This window comes from Chenopodium quinoa, unplaced genomic scaffold, assembly GCF_001683475.1.
Source record: "Chenopodium quinoa cultivar QQ74 unplaced genomic scaffold, ASM168347v1, whole genome shotgun sequence".
Lineage (NCBI taxonomy): Eukaryota > Viridiplantae > Streptophyta > Magnoliopsida > Caryophyllales > Amaranthaceae > Chenopodium > Chenopodium quinoa.
The window spans coordinates 1-19,449 of record NW_018744723.1 but is presented as its reverse complement, the minus strand read 5'-3'; the positions used below and the strand labels follow the sequence as shown (position 1 = coordinate 19,449).

The 19,449-nt window shown below is 34.4% G+C and overlaps 1 protein-coding gene and 1 pseudogene across 1 annotated transcript; both read right to left on the bottom strand.

The window, feature by feature from the left end:
- Positions 1–308: 308 nt before the first annotated feature.
- LOC110703528 lies at positions 309–13,917 on the bottom strand (annotated as a pseudogene).
- A 2,204-nt stretch (positions 13,918–16,121) lies between these two features.
- On the bottom strand, positions 16,122–17,277 carry LOC110703527 (pectinesterase inhibitor 9-like). The gene has a single exon (XM_021881326.1). The coding sequence runs from the start codon at positions 17,097–17,099 to the stop codon at positions 16,473–16,475; it is 627 nt and encodes a 208-aa protein (XP_021737018.1). The 5' UTR covers positions 17,100–17,277; the 3' UTR covers positions 16,122–16,472.
- Between the last annotated feature and the right edge of the window lie 2,172 nt (positions 17,278–19,449).

Genomic DNA, 19,449 nt, shown 5'->3' with positions numbered 1-19,449 from the left:
CATGGATAGTACCTTTTTCTGAGCATTTTATTTACAAAATTTGGCTACAAGCTACCAGAATCCAGGATACAGGTGGACTTTCTATTTGGCAAATTCTGCAAGTCTTTACAGGACAGCATGCCATCAAAAAAATATCATAATTCTAATTTATATTTCAAGATACGATGAAAAGTATATACACAAAGTCTCGCTGCCACCACAGTCAGCAAAAGGGATTGGAAGCACCAAAATCTATAATAAAACACCAAAAACTGCATCCTTTAAACTTGAATTCTAATGCTCAGAAGATTTGCGTGATACTAAGCTATCTAAACACCTTCAGACAGGCTCAATTGGCATAAAAGTTATCTGTTGATAATAATAAAGATACCACCTCAAAAGTACTTCAGCAGCAAACTTACCTTCATAGTTGGTGTGATGACTCTATCACATCTTTTATATTCCTGCAGGACCCAAAGTATGTCTGTGGAAAGATTAAGTTCACGGGAGACTCTTTCATCAGCATTTTGAGCTTTGGTAACTAGCAGATAATCTAATAAAGCTGCAAGTGATGCTTTTCCAAGAAACTCTTGTAACCCACCAATCGCTACAACCAGTCCAGATAGTAAAAATCTACTGTAACATCTAATCTCAAGTAATTGTATAAAACGAGGATATGAGAAAGTAGCTACCTGCAAGAAAACTCTCCATCAGGAAACAATCAATCTCTCACAAGATTGATATAAAACAATGAAAACATACTTACACCCCACTTCAAATCTGCATCATTAGGTACAATTTCTTCCAACTTTCCCTGTAAGGTATGAAGGGGATGAATATTGTTTTGTTGTAAAGAATTCTTTGAAGAACCTTGGCAGCAATTTCTCTCAACTTGTCCATTTTTTCTGCAGCTTGCTTGAGAATTCCTCCGACTAGATTGATAGCTAGTTCTCATTGAACAATGAGTTCACCTGGTTTTTTCTGATTGCATCAAGTTCTGGACTTGTGAAGATGCTTCTATTTCTCTTTGATCGCCTACAGCATCACTTCTACAAAGTATATACGTGCATCTCTCAAGGGCAACCATAGCAGCCTCACGAACCCAAGAACCAACATCACCTCTGTTGTCCACGAATAATCATCAAGGGCTTTAAACAAACTCCTCATAACTTCATTCTTAATGAGAAGAGAAAGAGCCATATCATCTTCCCTAATATGCAGAGATGATGTGGCTCTTGAGTCAGCCAAACTTTCACATACAGCAGCAAGACCTTTGACAGCATTTACCCGTGCTTCAGCATCCCGATCATCAGGATTTTCCTGAAAGTCCAGTCCTTTTAGCTTCTCCAATACCTTAAATTTTCTGAGAAAAAAGGCATAAAGAAGGTTTCGTTACCTCAATTTCACACGACTTTGAGAGCTTTATGAGTACATCCTTCCATCTTTTAGCAAGGAATTCGCAGGGTAAAATACCAAGTGCCAATGCAGCGCCTCGTCTTACCGCGACATTAGAATCACTCAGCTGCTCGATATACTTTGATGTAATATCAGAAGAGCCTTTACCATTAGTCGGTTGAAGGTAAGCCGGAACAAAGTGTTTCAAGGCATCAACAGCAGCTATCTACTCAACACATTAAATAATAAAGTGAGGTTTCGGACTAAGTTGTAATCACAAACACACACAGGTAGAAGATTGACCTGTATCTGAGAATTTGGATGCCTTAGATTCTCATTGAGTGTTTCAAGCAAACTTTGTTTTATTTGTCTGGTAATTGTATATGGGCCAAAGAGGAGCACTCAATGAACCGAGAAACAGCTGCACGCATTATTTCTCCACCCTTTCCACGATAAAGACGTGCTTTTTCAATAGCAGGGACAAGGCAGCAAGTTGTTTCTGCTTATCTGCAATAGCAAATACAAAAGTTTAACTTTTAATTTTATTTAAATTTATCTTTTAAATCTTTGGATACAGAAAATTTCAATAAGACCAATTACAGCAAAGAAGGGTCAGGTCCCATAATTCACAATCAGAGAATAAGATCTAAACATACTGTATATCAGATCAGAGAGAATGTTCGGTATAAACTACAAAACCGCAAAGGACTATAAGAAGCTGAAGAATTTTTTTAACAATACACTACTAACAATTCCAACTATTACAGGAAACAAGAAAAATTGATCAGATTTTCTTAGAAGGAATCTGGAATATACCTAGCCAATGAAGATGTATTAGAAAGTAGTTGCAAGACTTGCAACTCTAGAAGGAAAAACTTCAAATATTAAAATAAAACAAAAATAAAAGTCAAGACTCTTGTGCCTTTTATTACAGTTCAGGAGGCCAGACTAATTTTGAGCACTCAAACAAATATATTAGAAAGATTGAAGTGGGAGAGCAAAACTTTGGAGCTCAGACAATGGTACTAGTATGATTGCTCATTGTTTACAGCCAAAACATAAACAAACTCACTAACTCTATCAAAATGAGATCCTATGGGTAGCATACTAGCAGCCATTAGGAATTCAAGAAAGTTGGCAAAATGAAGAAAAGATTAGAACATTCCATATTCAGAGCAAAGTTTTAAAAGCTAAACAGCTCAGCATTGGCTAATTTTTGTTCAACAATATAGATTCACTTGCGTTCAGCATTTTAGACATAAAAAAATGAAAGGGAAATTTTCATAAGTGGCCATTAATTATTACTCATTCCATTTGTTAGCCATAATATTTTGAAATTTCCATGGCAGCCCTGTGTTACTAATTTTCTACAACATGACCTAAATGATAAATTTTTAGTTCATAAATCCGTTTAAATTTAACTTAAGTTAACCATGATTATCCCTTACACTTCAAAAAGAAAAAAAGAAAATTCCCTCCATCTTCTGACCATCTCACCCATCAACATCATCTATCATCTCTCAGTTGCATCCGCAAACCTGTTTCCAGTCTTTTTGCTCCACTTAAATTGACAGTTAGATTTGAAAATCCTGTCAAGTTCTTATTTCAGTTTCTTCTTCAAGGATTTTGATTTGCCCCAAATTTCCCTGTAGTTCTTTTTTTTTTCTCCTAACCCTCCCCACCCCTTGTCCATAATTTACCCATCACGAAATATACAGTAGAGACATTTCTGCAGAAAGGGTTATCCACTTCAATGAAGGCCAAAAAACATAAATCTGAGGTATAGTGAGGTCCATACAACAACAACATCGAAGCCTTAATCCAAAAATAATGTGAGATCCATTTATGAGTTGTTTACAGTAATAAGCATAAAGTTTTCATTTAAAAATTCAAAATCACAATTAAAATGTAGTAATATGCAAAAAAAACTTTCTGACAGTAAGATCAAAAAGTAAGCTTAAAAGGAGGATGCCAGAAGTAAACTACAAACAGAAAATTCTGATGTTAAGAAGTAAATTAATTCAATGAAATCTATTGAATAGGAACACTGCAATCTATTTTGTACAGGAGAAAGTCTCTCCTCATAAAGATAAAGATACTATCTGCAAAAGCATACATGAAGGAAAACTAACCAGCAGAATGGGTATGATTGAGCTTATGTAGAGCCAAAACAACTTCTCCAGCTGCTAATGTTGCACCATGGCGCATGCACAAATCAGTTGATAGTGTGCTCGGTATTATTTTCCTAGGACAGAGTTTGCAAAATGCTCTGGATCATAACTTACAAGGGCAGAAAGGGCTTTAGCAGCTAGTTCCCTTAAGCCTTTATCCTGAAAATATATACAAGAGTCAAATTATAGCAAAATTTTGCATAAAAAAATACAAAGAAAAGACCTGAGTTGGTAATATTACACATAATGGAAATGATGTATATAATGGCATTATACCACTAGATATACATGCGCATATGACAATAATCAAGATTGTTTCTTCAGGCTCCAGCAAGTTTTACATATAACTGTTTAAGCTAAAAATTACAAATTTGATTGATGTGACTATATGAGTCCATATGTGCAAAGTTAGGCCCAACTTGGCCCCTAAAGTGATGTGTATTGTACATTCATAGTCACTTAAGTATTTGATATATAAATAAGTTATATCACTACATTAAGGCCAGCTCACTTCACCTGATGTTTACTGGATTCAGTTTTTACCAAGTAAATCTTATCAAAACTGATACTATTCTTTTTACTTATTCAATTGATTCTCTCATGAGCAGTTACAGATTAATACTGAGTTTTACCAATAAAAACTAATTTCACTGATCAAAACTTACTCAGAAATTAAACTGAATTTTGCTGATTAAACAAACAACTAATGATTATAACTATTTTTCACTGGAGTAGTGGATATTATTCTTTCTTAATTAAAGAGTACTTGGCCTAAATTTCCATTTAAAATTTTCGTTCAAGATCCCCCTCCAGCAACCGAAACCCATTCTCAAGAAGCAAGCAAGAGATTTCATGCCCCAACAAACTAGAATAACTGACAGCTTAAGTGCATTCAAAAGAATAAGATCAACAGCTCCCTATAAGAGTACTGATTAATGGAGGATATGCTGTAATATTTCACAGCACAGAGAGCGAAGGGGATAAAAAAAAAACGTAAGCCAGAGGGCAGTTAAGCACATTAATTATGTCATGCATAGCTGGAATATACAAAAGGCAAGGGAAGGAATTGCAAACGAGAGGAAGCAGAGAAGATGCTTTGGGGCTACAACCTCTAGAAATTTTAAGCCAATCAGGTAATTAAATATCCAATTCGCAAGGTTTGAAAATGAGAGAATGACATTATACTGATAGCAAGACAACATCATCATGCAATATAAAGAATGAGCAATATTACAACTTAAATGACATGAAATGTCTTTAAGCGAAACAGTACACATATATGGTAGGAGAGTCAAATTTAGGAATTCATACCCAGTGACACATTTTGCTTTTAGCAGTTCATCCACAAAAGGGTAAAGATACCCTCATACTTAGCAATGCCAACGGCCACATTAGATATGAGTTTGCACGTGATGAAAGAGCAAAGTAATCAGCAGTATTCACAATGTCAATACCATGCGGGTAATTTCCTTGTCTTCCTACATTTTCCTGAAAGGCTGCTGCAGCTGCTCTTCTACAGTTCACCTGAATCACATTTTTAAAGATTCAGCTGGCAACAAGAATCAATCCAAGTATAAATACACAATAGATAAGCCACCTCACGGTCATAACAAGCAACTGTCAAAGATGAGGAGCAAGTTGTTCCAGTATGCTTCTCATGTCAGCATGGTAGTATGCACGACCAAATGCCCAACAAACATAAGCAGCAGCATCGCGAACATGAGCCCCAACACTATGTGGGCCCCTTCGAACATCATAATGCAGTGCCTGTAAAAATGAAATTAATGAATAGTCATTGCATAGCCCCCAAAAAAAAAGCCTTTTTTCTAAAAGGATGGAGTTGGATGAGGTCCTTCACAAAAACTCATCCAACTTCACTTCTACGATTCTATCCAGGGCTACATGGTTAAATGGTTTGCAAAACTGCTTTTCATGGATTGTTTTTAACTGCATCCTTACAAGTCTTCTCTGACCTACCTCAGCTTCTTTTAAGATCTTTTTCATCTTGACCCTCCACCTTCTTTACCAGTGCATCCTTGAGGTCGATGTTTTACAAAACCAAACCAATGTGTCAATTCTCCCTATTCTATCCTATATTTGCAACTCAACTTTCCACCATCTATCTACATTTCTCCCCCAATGTGTTTCCATCCATCCCAACTTACAAATCTCTTCTACACTCATCTTAACATGCTCCTTAAAAAGCCCAACATCCTAACCCGTTTGATAACCATGTTCTAATTGTTTTATGGTAAAAAATTTCTTTTACCGTAAAGACAAGCTATGATCACAACCACACATAAACCCAGTCGCTGCTCTCCATTTGAGCCATCCAGACTTAATTCTACAAGATTTGATTAATCTGTGAATCTTAAAAATCAGGGGGGGGGATCTAAGTAGACATATAAACATATTCTTCAAACCATGTGCTACATGTTCAACATTGTTCTTTTTTAAAGATTTTAAGGCTATGGAAGATACATATCCACTAGGAATAGGATGGCATAGAGAGTTTAAAAGACCATAGAGAACATTAATTTTATCAAAACTGTTATTTACTTGTTTCTGCATTAGTTGTCACTATTACTACCTATATCTTGTTTTCAATTCGTTCATTTAGGGCACCGGTTCTTTTGGAAAGGAAAAAAAAAAAAAAAGGGGTTGCCTAGGCGGCCTATAGCTAGAAAGTGTTAGTTTTGTTTTCATGCACTGCACATGTTAACATAAAAACATATAGTCCATGTGTTGGTACTGTAATTCAGCTCATCTAGTAAGCTAAGTATGGATGTAGTTGGTATTGTTTGAAATTTTTAAAGACACCAAAAGACTAAGAGATGATCTTTCAATTTATTTGTCATAACATCTCTATACCAGATGATCTAACCTTAACAACAACATTGACAACTTTTGGAAGACTAATTGGCAACAGCAACCCCCGACGAGCAAGTTCAGCTAAAGCTAGGCAGCCTCCATGCCATGAACCATCTCCCTGGAAAGAATAGCCAGAAAAGCCAATTAATTTTCAGCATATTACATATACATATACAATGTAAATAATAATCTCTAACTGTTGAAGCTTCATAATGCTCCAGAAATTGATACGAAGACAAAAGGTCTCCAACGGCCCCACAAAGGAAGGGCTAAAAGGTGAAACATATCTATGTTAAATGAAACTGTATCCAAGTCTTAGAGGCCTGGCACATGTACAGACTCAGTTCATTTCAAAATCTTATGTGAATAAAAGTTCTGAGAGTAAAAAAAACTCATAAAATAGCACATAGACGGTTTTTATTTGACAAGAGATATATATCAAAAATGACACCACAGAGGAGTCACCCATGAACAAAGGATGAAAGGGGCACTGATAAGCAACATAATTTGCAAAGTCCAGTGAAAGTAGATTTCAATTTGGAAATCATCATGCAAAATTTATTACTAAAGCAAAGACAGCCTACCTCACGAGGTGAAAATAACTCCAGCACAGATGAAAGGACTTCATCAGAGAGGGAAAATGTGAGACGTGAGGTACACGGCCAATACCTTTCGCTGCAGACCAACGGACAACAGTGTCCTGAAATTTTTTATTATAATATCACTGCAAGGATGTTGAAAACCAGAAGCATGGCTAAAATTCAGGTGGATATATTAGGTGGTGCCTCAAAAATCATGGATTAATTAAACTTATCAATTTAACTAAGAGAAACAAAGCACTAAATACATAACACAGAAGAAAAATTATTCTTCGGTAAGAGAGTACGAGGAAAAACTTGGGCCATTCATTAGCCTTATGGAAAAACCACTGCATCCTCAGTCCTTTCAGCAAGAAAGCCTTGAGCATGCATTTCTTGCTCAGCTTACTTTTCTTAACGCGTCCTATTATGTAATGTAAATATACAGGAGCTAGATGAACACTGAACTGACAGATTCAAGCTAAGCTAAGAAAGCATCTAAAGGGCTGGCATAGACTAAGGCAAATGATGATGTGTATTAAGTTACCACGGCTAAATATGGGTATTGAGAACATGTCTACTTGCCATGGATCGGCAATTTTGAACTCATTTGATCTTCAAATTCAAGATGGATCCCTTTACTATATTAATCATCAAATTTTGTGGGATTTTAATGTCTGGAGTAGTATGTCATGGATGATGAAAAGGGTGGTGTTGGCTAAGGATCATTGACCTCATCTACAAAGTTACAAGCTGGCAACCAGTAGTAATTGATGGGAAATTTTGCATTTAACATGCCAACATGAAACATAGAGGGGTAAAGGTCCAATGGAAAAATCAGGTGTGTTCAAATAGGACCAGCCCAAGAGCTGTGTTTGTCCCATAAAAGAGGATATGGATACAGAATTGTAAAATTTGGAATTAATCATGATCCTATTGTGTTTTGCATGAAAGGGCTGTGGAAAATATGGTGCACAAATCTTTGAGTGTGATTTTAGTAAGAATGTTTGGAAAGATATTCTTCAATGGCTTGGCTGCTCATCTTGAGACCTTGAGGTTGTTTGGTTGCAAAATTTTGACAGAAAAAAGTACTTCAGACGATCTTGACGAGTTGCTCAGCGCAATCTATGTATGCTATTGAGATAGCAGGAAAAAGAAGCATTCAAAATGTTGATTCCTGCATAGCATGTTCTGTTTTCGAAGGGTAATTCATTTGAGTTCAGGCTAGATGACATGTCATTTAATTTGGCAGCCTAGTCTGGGATTGTAATGAAAAAATTGGTCCTAGTGAATGAATTACTGCTTTAATTTTTAATAAATCTTTTTTTTAAAACAACATTTATGTGTATAGCCTCCAAAACCAGTACAAACACAAGACCTATTTAGAGAGCTCTCTTGTTAAGACCATGCAATATTGAGGCATCATGCAATATGATTTCTGTTTCCGAGTTTAATGCACAAGAGTGCAATGGAAATTGGATAAAAGAAAAAGAATCTCACCCTTCAAACATACCGTATCTTTCAAGCCAGTCAGTAGCACTTCAATAATCTCTTCTACAAGTTCTGGAACATCCATGCCTTCATTTCTTCACTGTTCATGCTTTGATCTATACTGGATGATTTCATATCAGCACCATCACAGCAGTGATCTGTTCCTTTCACATCATTGGTTAATAGATCCTGTCCCAGTGATGCGACTTTACCCTGCAGAGAAGCATATATATGTGAGCTTCTTGACAAAAATGAGACAAACCATAATTTGTTTTTATAATTATATATGTTTCAGAAATTAGAACATATTATCCAGTGAAAAAAAAAATTAGTAGTGAAAGAGAAGCGTGATAAGAAAACTAAATTACAAATCATGTCAATTTCTTCAAGCCTATCTAATCAAATAATTCTTAAAGCCCCAGCCACCTTGACCCATAAAGACACTAGATTACTAAATTATGAAGGGTTCCTCATCTCATACCGTTATATATGTTCATACTGTTATTTTGATGAAACACTTTCGCCCTATCTTAGGAGGTGGGGGCGATTACACTCTCTCAGCAAATATTTAAAACTAGAATATACTCGCACACGAGGTACATTAATCATATACACGTCAGTTTTTATTATTACATTTTTTTTTTTTTGCAGATATGATAAGTGGAAGACTGAAAGTTAATAAATGTTCGGAGAGACCGGAAGTTACTATGTCAAGTTTTTTTTTTTTTTTTTTTAATTAGAAATTAACTAAATTTGAGTATTATTAAAGGTTTGGAGACTTGCGGGTTAAAATTAAAAGTGAATCCTAAATTGCTATACAAATTAGACAACTATCAAACTTGCTGAATGAGTAACTCAAAAAATAAGGGAAACACTCAATCTCATAATCCACCTCTGACTAGAAGAGAAGAGTAAATCCTTTTCCTATACTAATTTTTCTCCATCACAAAAAGGGTCAAAAATACATAATATTTTGCAACATGGAAGAGATATTATCAAATAATGAATTATGTTCACGATCCAGGAACACACAAGCAAAGGAAGTGCACAGTTACAGAATCAAAGAACTAGGAGTTTCAGCTGTCCTGACCTTATAATGCCAAGATAGAGAACGATGAGGAAGGCAAACAAGACCTATACGCTGAGTTAGCTTTACAAGATACTTGCGAAGCAAAGGGCTTCTCCCTGCCACACTGGACTTCATCAAGGCAGATACATCATTCCAGACAATGGAACCACATCAAGTAGGACTTTTGCTACCAGCCTGCATCAAACATTATCTGTAATTACTGTGTGGCAAACTCAGCTTTGAGTCTAAAGAAAGAGGAACTAAGAATAACATGGAGTAATTCAGATCCTAACAGAGTTATTAGACACCCCATTAGATGTATAGAAATATCAATTCTAAAAGTCCTTCTATCTTGCCAATTGTTTGATCCCCTCCCCTACCCCCTTCCCCAAACTACCAACCAACAAAAAATAAAAACAATAGTTCAGCCAATAAAGAGAAACCAGTATAATAAGCAAGAATCAACCTTTAAAACGGCAGCCAAAGCTTCCACAGCACCAAGCAAACGGAAATGTCCATGACATTATCAGATGACAGAGACAATACTTCATGGTCCATTCAGTGAAGCTGAAAAACAAATCAGATTTTTTAATTCCATTGAGTTGAGTGGTTAATTTTTCCTTCAAAGATAAATCAAGAAGCAAGTCAAATATGTTCAAAAAAGATTACACCAAAGATGATTTACTGAAAAAAGGTAACAAAATAACTAAAAGTTAGTCATTATAAAACACCTAAAAGTAATCACTCTGTCAACTGATATTCTCTTCTTTTTTTCCTTTATTAAATGTCCCTAAATGTTTTTCAAGTTTCTAATGCTAAGAGAAAACTGTTGTAAAGCAACAAATCTAATGTTGATTACTTATTCTTGTTAAATGCCCTAGATATGACAATTAATATTAGGTAGAAAGTGTATCTGAGAAGGTTCACATTACGCTCAAATTCCCCATTACTTTTCATTTGATGACCTAAAGCTCAGGAAATACCCCCCATAGGTGCAGAAAGAGAAGGACTACTTGTGAAATTATAATCGCAAGGCTTGCTAATCATACACAACCGGCTTGAGTTGTAGGACAGCACATGGATGGCCACATTCAGATGCAAAATAAACTATAGGGACAGGAAGCATTCCTGTTCAGTGGAATCTCCCTACTCCATGTCACTCTCAAGTTTTATGCATAAATTTGAACAGGTAGTTAGCAATTCCCATTTCTTTAACAACTTTTCTCGGGTTGACAGCTGATACAGCCTCTTATTAAGCAAACTCCTAAAAGCAAATCGACATAGTCCTTTTATAAATTTGCTCAGGTAGTAACCATTCTACGAATTGACATCTCTTTTTTTTATATGTGAAATTTTATGTAAGCCTATCACTAGCTTCTCTTCAAATTGCAGAATGCAGTAATTTCAACTTCCATTTAAGAAAATTCTTTTCGGACTCTATCCCCTAAAAATGACTTCTTTATCTAAAATCTTTCTTCTTTTTTTAAAATATTTTTTAATAAGGGATTCGTAATGGATGAGGCATCATTCCAAGTCGCAACTACTTAAAAATAGAGATGTGAGGAAAGGTGTTGCATTCCTTAGAATTCTTCAAAAAATATAAAATGAGGAAGGCCTTAAAAGTAAGCAACAATGAAGAAAATTCACCTAAATTTGCATCTAGTCAAAAGTCATCTAGCGATTAGTTATACAAACAACCCAAATTTCATTAGAAGTAATGCACTCTGCATAATCCAAGAAATCTAAGAGCAGAGCAACACCAATCACCGATTCAAACAATAAGCAACCTGACGATGATCCCTGATATCTCATATTCTGACTGCTCTATCTGCAGCCCATATGCATAAGTAAATCATCTATGGCAGCTACTCAATTTTACCTGGAGCGCACGCAGTTTTAGGAAGATTTTAGAGAAGTTAAAGACAGCTTAATAAAACTAACACTTTATACCTTAATATACCAACACTATCTTTTTATCGGGGTTTGATTTATTTTGATTCAATTGTACAATTACCTTCTCTAATATCTTTCTTGAACTACGTGCCAAGAGGCTAACAGAGGATGTATGATCTAAGATGATAAAATCAGATCATCCTCAACCCCACACGCAAGCAGCACCTCCATCCTAGCATACACCTATTCTTTCTTCCACTCAAAGACTTGAAACATTAATCAATAGAAGAGTGATCTTAAGAAGAAACCTGATAAAAGCCTTCAGCATATCAGGGCGTGTCAAAAGTCTTGAGAGTAGCAAGCCAGAAATGGTACGCATGGGGCCTGCATTTGAAAGATAATCCTTGCAGAACTCCAATATCCTAAGTACCAGGGGTGATGGCTCATCTCCTTTTAAATGGCCAGTTTGTGCAATACTTGTGTCAACTGAAGATATGTCAAACGGAACCAGAACAAGATAGATAGCCACAATAGTATAACACATTTTGCTTCCATCTCTCCAGTGCTTTCATGGCGCAGGGATGTTGTCGTATTTGAAGATGGCACTTCTCTAGGAGAGATACAGCAAGTTCTAAGTCAGAAACCTGATGCGGGAAAAACTTGGTAACAGCCTTGTATCCACAAACAGTAACTAATGTGTAGATTATTATGCAAACAGGCTTGACCACTTCAAGAATCTCGTCAGACTCTGTTCCTAGTTCAATTATTTTTAGAACGGATGATGAACATCAAAGGAGAAACTATGCTTTCAAGGTAAGGCTCCAATAGTTGTCCTTCCTCCTGATACTTGTCCATCTACACAATACAATTAAACAATCTTCAGTACTTTGGAGAAGCAAGCAAGAAACACAGCGTCAATGACCAATAGAAATAATGGGTAGCCTCAAAATGATATTAAAACACCAACAAAAGGCCACAAAATGACCGGATTGGATAAGCCTGCAGGATAATCTATAACCAAATTAAATTTTCTGGGACTAGCATAGTCCCCATGTTGACAAGTTTTATGAGAAATTAAAGCTTTCACATTTCTTTATCAATCCCATGGCTACAGAGTCCTGCAAACAACTCCATGCTGACACACAAGAGTATTGCACAGGAAGATATCTAAGTGTTTTTAGCACATTAGAAGAGGTAATACGGAGAAAAACGAGTGCTAAAGAGCATCTTGAAATAAGGATGCTACCACAATATCAAGTAATTGCCTTTATAACAGATTGACGAGCACCCTTAAATGAAGATCGAACCATTTGTAGCCTGTGGATATTATCTTAGAAATCAGGAGAGGCCCTGTGGATAGGTATGAATTTTATTCCCACAAGTGATACATCACTTGAACTATGAGAAAAATCTCTACACTTTGACTGGGATATTCCTTGATAAAAAAAATTAATCATAATCCTACCATTCTTAGTAATTTATAGTCCCAAAATAAATGCCAGACCAGACAAGAAACCTTGCAACAGTATAACTGTTCAAAGACCCCCCTCCCCTTTCTTCCAACCCAACTAATCTCTACTCTTACCAACACTCACAAATCTATATCCAAAAGATATCTCATAATTGTATAAATCTCCATAATGTCACTCAGACCTAAATTATATCCTATTGACCCGTCCCCAACTGATTTCTTGTTTTCCTTTACATAATTCAACAAAAAAAAATGGCATTGCAACACAAGTCGAAAAATATTCCTATACATCCACGCATTGACGCATTCCACTCTTTGAAATCATCGACAACACGGAAGCCAAATTCAGATAACCGCAACTATAAAAAAAAATAATCAGCTCTAATGAACAACCAATACAACTATAAGGTAGGCAACTGTAATCACTAAATTGAATTACTCGAAACTAATACGCAGATCAATTCATCATATACAGATAATTACTAATGAAAACACAATACATTGATTAAAAAAAACAGCTCCATTCAAATGCAACACTTACTTTAACAATCAATTTATAACAAAAAAAAACCCTAAAATCAGCTCCTATCAACAAAATTACGAATCAAAACAACAATAAATAACAATCAAATGTAGGAAAGATAATCAATGATTGAAAGAGGGAAAGAGAGATTACAATGGAGCGGATCTTGTAAGCAGAGAAAGATCGGTGACACGACCAGCGGAAACGATGTCGTCGAGAATGGATTTGACGACATTCCATTCTTGAAGGAAGTACTTTTGCAAAACCCTTTCTTTGCAATCGTGTTCGTCATCTTCTTCAACCTTCTCATTTGCAACTTCTTCGCCATTGTTGTCAAGCTTTGCTGCTGTTGTATCTTCCATCACCACCATTTTTTCTCGTGTTTCTGTTTCCCGCCACCAGTTACACACTTGATAGTGAGTTTATAATTTTATTGGGCTTTAGTGTTCCTAATATTAGAGTGAATGATTGGGTGGTTGAAAATTGAAATGGGTACGATTAAGGTTGATTCGGTTCAGGTCATGTCTGAGGGCGATATGTTTGAAATTTTGGGTTATGTGCTATGCAATCGGTTTGAAACTTTGGATTGAAAGACTTTGAGTTAACAATTCTCGAAATATGTCGTGGTTAGAAAGGTTTGTTTTGCTTCTGTCCGCCACGCCAATAACACCTATAGGAAAAAATTGAGCCTAGTTAACAAAAATTTTAGTGAATATAAGGGAGGTTTAAATGACATAAGATTGGACAAAAATAATGAGTCAAATTCAACAAAAAAATAAACTACAAAATATAACTCGATTTCAGTCACTTAATGTTACCTGAGCTTGCTACTAAAGATTCACTCATCAATCAAAATTTGTCCACCATGCCTCATATAATAAAGTTTAGGTCTTGATACATCTTTTTCAATGTTTGATCTCAATAAGAGACTTTTCTACTTAAGTTCTAAAAAATAAATTATCATGTACATGAGAAAATTGATTAAATCTTAACTATAACCTAGTGTATTACTTTTGATAATAGTGTAATATTCATTTAAACTTATTTGACTTAGTTATCCCTTATGTAACAATTGAGAATTGAGATACATGTGTTAGGAAACTGTCACAAACTTATTAATGAAATATTTTCATAAGTTTATTAGTATATTCATCATTGAAAGGGTAATTTATTGATAATAACTTATTTCAATTTTATTTTTTTTTTCGTTTTGAAGTTTCATCTATTACAAATATCAGTTTTTTTTTTTTTTTTTTTTTTTTTTTTTTTTTGTGGAATTTGGTTGGCAAGTGACAAATTGGAGTTTATTGCGCATTATTGGATTTATTTAGTGATAATGTTAAGGAACTTTTTGCTCCAATCAAAACTTGTAGGTTTGATTTTCTCATAGGGTTTAAATGCGAAGTTTAAAAACACTAAAACAATCTCAAATCATTTGCTTGTTTGATTAGATATGAGAAGTATGATTACATATAGTGTATTTTCTATTGTAATTTCAACACTTAATTAGGAATTGCCGGTAGGTGTTTGGTTGAGTATAAAAAGTTTCACTTACACGGTTACATTGAAAGATCAAGGAAAATTACTTTATCCATATTTGTGGGAAATTAAACCTTATATAATTAAAGTGTAATTGTCATAATTTATCAACCAAAACAATTTCACCTTTTTTTTTCTCAAAATTCATGAAATTGGGATACTTGAAATTAAATTTAACAATACCCTTTTTCGCATTAATATAATCAACTTTTACATCCCATATAAATACAACTATACAAGTAATTATCAAGGTTTCAAATAATTAATTCCATCGAGTTGCCACATTTTAAGGTTAATTACTTAATGTTGTTGCACTTTAATACATGGGTGGAGATTAAGCTAGATAGTCAAAGACAATTGTAATTAAAATAAGCAAGAATTATACATAGTTATTTTTTCTAGTTAAGCTAGACTAATAAAGTGTGCAAATGAAACAAATTTAGTATCCTTCCTTAGAACAACTCTTTCACAGCTGTGATTGCTTCTTATTTCTCCACCTTCTTTTCTGGAGGATTCTAACATCACGTGGCTGCGCATGCGCAACTTGAGTTCTACATAGGAGTAATCATCGTTGACTTTGTTCAATTTACCAACTAATTAAACTAAAATCTACTTTTAACTCAACGTTATTTATTCTGTATGTTTGTACAACTCCTTTGTCCCAAAAAAAAATAAAAAATAAAAATAAAAAAATGTTTGCACAACTTACTGGAGTTACATGTTTAAGTTTTCATATAACAGGTCACATTTTACTAGTTTGGTCTTACACCATGACTTCGTATCATATACCAAGCTATTACTCGATCCGTATAATACAAATCACCGCCCTTTATTTACTATGTACATGTACAATTATATCACGCAATAATATGTAAATTACTTTGTACTCCGTACATCGATATGACTAATTCTTTTTATAAGCCATATGGTATGAATAATACATATAACTATTTTTGTAAGATAAGTTACACTTCCAAGTTCATCTAATGCAACTCAACATCACGTAATAACAAGATGATCAACATCACGTAATTCTTTGGAACTTTGTAATAAAAAAAAAAAAAAAAAAAAAGACATGATCAAGATGCTCGAGGGATATGTTCAAGCATGAACTAACATAAACGTTTACACGATGTAGCGATTTTAGAAAATGCTTATTGTTCATAATTCATAGATACATACTTCATTCAAACTTTATATAGAGTAGAAAGTGCCACCTTTTGTTGCAATTTGCATACGATTTTCATATAATATCATTATTACAAAACTTTGCTAATATTACCAATAATTACAATCTTTCCATATTATACATCTTACTTTGTAGGTCGCGTAAACTTTGTAGTAAAGACAACAAACAAAGCATTTGTAGATCCAGAAAAAAATACAACTAAAAATCCATGAAATAATAATTACTTTAGTATATATAAGACTAATTAGTAACGAACATTTAGCCATGCAAACAAAATGATCATCACAAAAACGTCCATCTTAATTAAGGACGATGGGTGCTACGAGAAAAACGATGTCTTGTAACGTAGCGATTAACCAAAGCCAAAGCATTACTTGTGACCTTAGTAACGCCTTCAACCTTTGCCTTAACCATATTCCTTACAATCTTCCCATGAACGTTGTCTTCAAAAGTCGCGGCACAATTAATTTGATCGGTAAGGGCAGTACTAGCCCAAGTCTCGACGTTACTCATATACCACATAAAATCATCAACACCAACTTTGTTGGTACATTTTCGGAGCTCCTTTAATGATAATCTAAGTTGGGCAACACTATCATTAATTTGGTCTATGCAATCAACTATGGCTTGGGCCTCTTCCAAATGGGCTATTTCAAGCCTACTAGCCAATTTGGTCAAGTAGGATCTTGTAAATTTAGCCTCAGTTATACTAACTCTCAATGCGATCTGAGCTAGTTGCAAATGGCCAAGGTTGGTTGAGTTAACAAATTTTGCTAGGGACTCTTCACACACTTTGGGGAAGCTAGTGGCACTACATGACATGATAGTGAAGGCTCTAGCCCTAGAACACCGACGACAACTCATAACATTGCTTGCGAGGAGGAGGAGAGAAATCGATACCAACAAGAAGGGAATGGTGTATCTTGCCATTAGGTTGATATATGGTGATATTTCTTATGAAGTATTGAAGATGTTAGAATGAATGAATGATTTTGGAGGTGGTGTTTGAGAGATATTAGAAGGGTGAGAAGGTGTATATATAGAAGGAAAAAATTAGTGTCTTAATTATATGCCAGCTTTAGTTTAGGGTCAATTGTTGAAGGTAATCCCATGTGCATAATTAAGTGCAAATTGAGCTTAGCTTAAGGTCAAAGCACTATATATGATATACTTAAGAGATGGATCTTTTACTAATTATTTATATGAATCTTGTTACTAAGAAGGGAGACCTAGAAAGATCTGTAATAGATCTCTCTAATTCTATATAATTTTTTTATTCATTTATATAAAATGTCAAGGTATACGCATCTATAAAAATCTGGTAAGCAAGATCCCTTGGAAAAAAATAAGTTAATAATATGGTTGGGTACATAAGAAATTGAGATGTTAAATCTAGGGTTTCTCAATAGTAACAAACAAGCTAATAATTTAATTATTGAAAGGAAAAAGATTAAAAACCAGCTCAAAGCCTCAAAGTGAGGAGAATTATTATATACAGCATATAGCAGCATAAGAGTGCAGAATTTTTATGATTTTTTTCCAGCAAGTGGTTTATAATTTACACATTTAATACAAAGTACATTATTTAGATTTTTTTTTTTAATTTTTTTTTAAACTTTTAACCAGAACACACTAATAGTACAATTCTCATAATCCAACACTCGTACAAAATAAAAATAAAAAAATCCATATATTTTTATTTATCCCAAATCTTAAAAATGGGATCACAAAACAATTAATTACCCTAAAATGGGAGTACAAGAATAGTTTTTGTGTGTGTGTGTGTTTTTTTTTCAAATGAACATCTCTATAATGCATTTACAGTTTTACACTAGTATAGTATTTTTTTTAAATTAAGGTAAGAAAAAGAACATTAGGTATCCTCATAAGGGAAGTATATATTAAGCAAGTGTCCATATAAAATTATAAATTGATAGAGATGCCAAACTTTAAAAAATTATTTTTTTTTTTTCAAAAAATTTGGGTCTTATCTAAAAGGAATTTTAATAAAATTTGGGTCTTATCTAAATAGAGAAGAAAAAACAGTCTTAATAATTCACATATATCACCTTCAAATATTTGTGGTAATCACTTCAAATACAAGCAAAGGTGCTAAGTACTTATATCCATTGTATCTCATAAATACCATAATGCTAGCAAAATTAAGACCAATAGCATGAATAATTACTCCGACATTAACCGCCAAGCTTGCATCTACCTCCATCTGTCTGTCAACTACTTATTATTAAAAAAAAATATATCAAAATGAAAAATTATTAGCCAACAGAAGCAGTACTTCATGAGTTCATGCTACTATATTTAGTGTATAAGAAGTATATGTTAGTATGTTACTCGGAGTAACACACAAGCACCCTATTTCCTTTCCCCATCCATCTTTTTTTCCGACCTCATTTTAACAAGATCGACTCGTAACCTTATTTACATGATTTTGAAGTAAACCTACGTTAATATTATGTACAACTTTGAAATATTTTATATCTCGCAAATAATAGGGTGAACTCGTAACCTTATTAACAGGAATTTGAAGTAAAATAGTATAAATGCACAAAATCAGTCCATTTTGCGAACTAAGATAAACTCCTTTCATTCGCTAGAGCAGAGTCACAGACCTAACCTACCCGAGGATTCAAACTCAAGACATCGAGGTTGAAGCAAGGAGTTTGCACCACTAGACCATGCCAAAGCTTGGTGGCAGTAAGGCAAATAATTAATTTGAAGAAGTTTCTAGCAACTAACCAGAATACACAACCAGATACATGGAAGACAACATCAGGTGTAAGCAATGCAAGCATGTGCTTCAGCTTGCACTAGCAGATACTGGTATATGCACGTGCTACTTGGAACAAGAGAGACTAGTCAATGAGATCAATATTACTCAATGTACCCCATATTATAAGGGTCAGTGTCCCAATATTTGATACAGCCAACAATTTTTTTAAGGGTGTTTTAGGTGTCACTCGTTTAATGTTAATTCAAGTAATTCCTATCTTTTTCCCTACTCAAGGGAGTTTTGATGATAACCAAAGTATAAAGAATAGAGTCTTTCGGTCATGTGCCATTAGGGTACTCCAAATGTGAGAATTACATAACAATTAACCAGTAGTAAAAAAAAATTTAGGAACAATTATTTAAGGATGAAGGGTAACTATTAACTAATAATAGTAGCTTAAATTGCTAATTACTCCGTAGAAGGCACTACGAACAGAGCAACCAGCAACTACAAGGATACACTTAAACATACAGTAAAGTAAACAACAAT